Source organism: Narcine bancroftii, chromosome 1 (assembly GCF_036971445.1).
Source record: "Narcine bancroftii isolate sNarBan1 chromosome 1, sNarBan1.hap1, whole genome shotgun sequence".
In the NCBI taxonomy this organism is placed as follows: Eukaryota; Metazoa; Chordata; class Chondrichthyes; order Torpediniformes; family Narcinidae; genus Narcine; species Narcine bancroftii.
Genome location: NC_091469.1, coordinates 160,816,226 through 160,817,522, shown reverse-complemented (window position 1 = coordinate 160,817,522; position 1,297 = coordinate 160,816,226). Strand labels below are relative to the sequence as shown.

Sequence of the window (1,297 nt, the reverse complement as noted above, 5' to 3'; positions counted from 1 at the left end):
ACTCTGGTCGGTGATTGCAGCGCTCCCTGCATAGATGCTCTCGATGCCAGGAAGGTTTTACCTGTGACGTCCTTGTCACAGGGCTCTTCTGTCGGTGGTGGTGGGGGGTGGGGGGGCGGCGTTGGGGCGTTGGAGTCCCCGTACCAGGCCGTGACGCGGCCGGCCAGCGCACTTTCCCCCCCCGCACCCCTGTAGAATTACTCCGGGGTTTCCGACGCCATACCAAACCGCCGCAAACTCCTGAGGAAGTCGAGGCTCTTTCCTGACGGGGCCGTGAGTGCGCTCGATCCGGCCCATGCCCTCGGAGGCGGTGACACCCACCAGAACTGAAATGGCTTCACCCTCTGCCCCCCCACCCCTCATCCTACAGCTTCATGGTCCACCTGCAGGCGGCGCTGGAGGACCCGCTTGCGGTAGCGGCGGCCTGCCACTGGGGCGCTCGCACTGGAGGACCGCGGGCGGGGGCCTGACGGTGGGCGCGTTTCGGGGAGAAGCCGTCGCGACGAGGGGGCGGGGACTTCCGCCGGAAGTGGAGGGGCCAACGTTAACGGACGATGGACAGCGGCAAACACCCCGCGTTTGACCGGGCGCCGGGAGCGGGTCGCAGCCGAGGTCGGGGGAGCGGCGGCCCGCAGGTGCCGGTGCCCGGCGGCCGAGCCCAAGGCCACGGCGACGGGGCGCAGGAGAACGGGCTGTTCGCCGGGCCGGGGCAGAGGGCCGCGGCGGTGTTGGGACTGGGCCCCGGCTCCAACGCCCCCGCCGCCGTCCCCCCCGGGCCCGCGGCCCCCAACGGCGCCCCCGGCCTGCAGGGCAACGGCGTCCACGTCAAAGGCGGCGCCCAGCACCAGGAGCCCCTGCGGCAGCCGAGGAGCAGCCCGCCCGCCGCCGACTACCCGGGTGAGGCGGGGGAGGGGGGAGGGCCCCCCTGAGGGGCGGGAGAGGGACGGGCCCCCTGAGGGAGGGGGGGGAGGGACGGGCCACCCTGAGGGGGGGGGGAGGGACGGGCCCCCCTGAGGGAGGGGGTGAGGGACGGGCCCCCCTGAGGAGGGGGTGAGGGACGGGCCCCCCTGAGGGAGGGGGTGAGGGACGGGCCCCCCTGAGGGAGGGGGAGGAGAGGGACGGGCCCCCCTGAGGGAGGGGGAGGAGAGGGACGGGCCCCCCCGAGGGGGAGGAGAGGGACGGGCCCCCCGAGGGGGAGGAGAGGACGGGCCCCCCCGAGGGGGAGGAGAGGGACGGGCCCCCCCGAGGGGGAGGAGAGGGACGGGCCCCCCCGAGGGGGAGGAGAGGGACGGGCCCA

The 1,297-nt window shown here is 74.9% G+C and overlaps 1 protein-coding gene across 2 annotated transcripts in view; it reads left to right on the top strand.

Annotated features, from left to right (window-relative positions):
• Positions 1–497: 497 nt before the first annotated feature.
• Positions 498–1,297, top strand: part of paip1 (poly(A) binding protein interacting protein 1) — a 79,233-nt gene continuing 78,433 nt past the window's right edge. For both annotated transcript variants that reach the window (XM_069883672.1, XM_069883666.1), the window contains exon 1: positions 498–897. In XM_069883672.1, the coding sequence (XP_069739773.1) occupies positions 555–897 (343 nt within the window). In that variant the 5' untranslated portion in view covers positions 498–554. The remainder of the gene's footprint in view (positions 898–1,297) is intronic.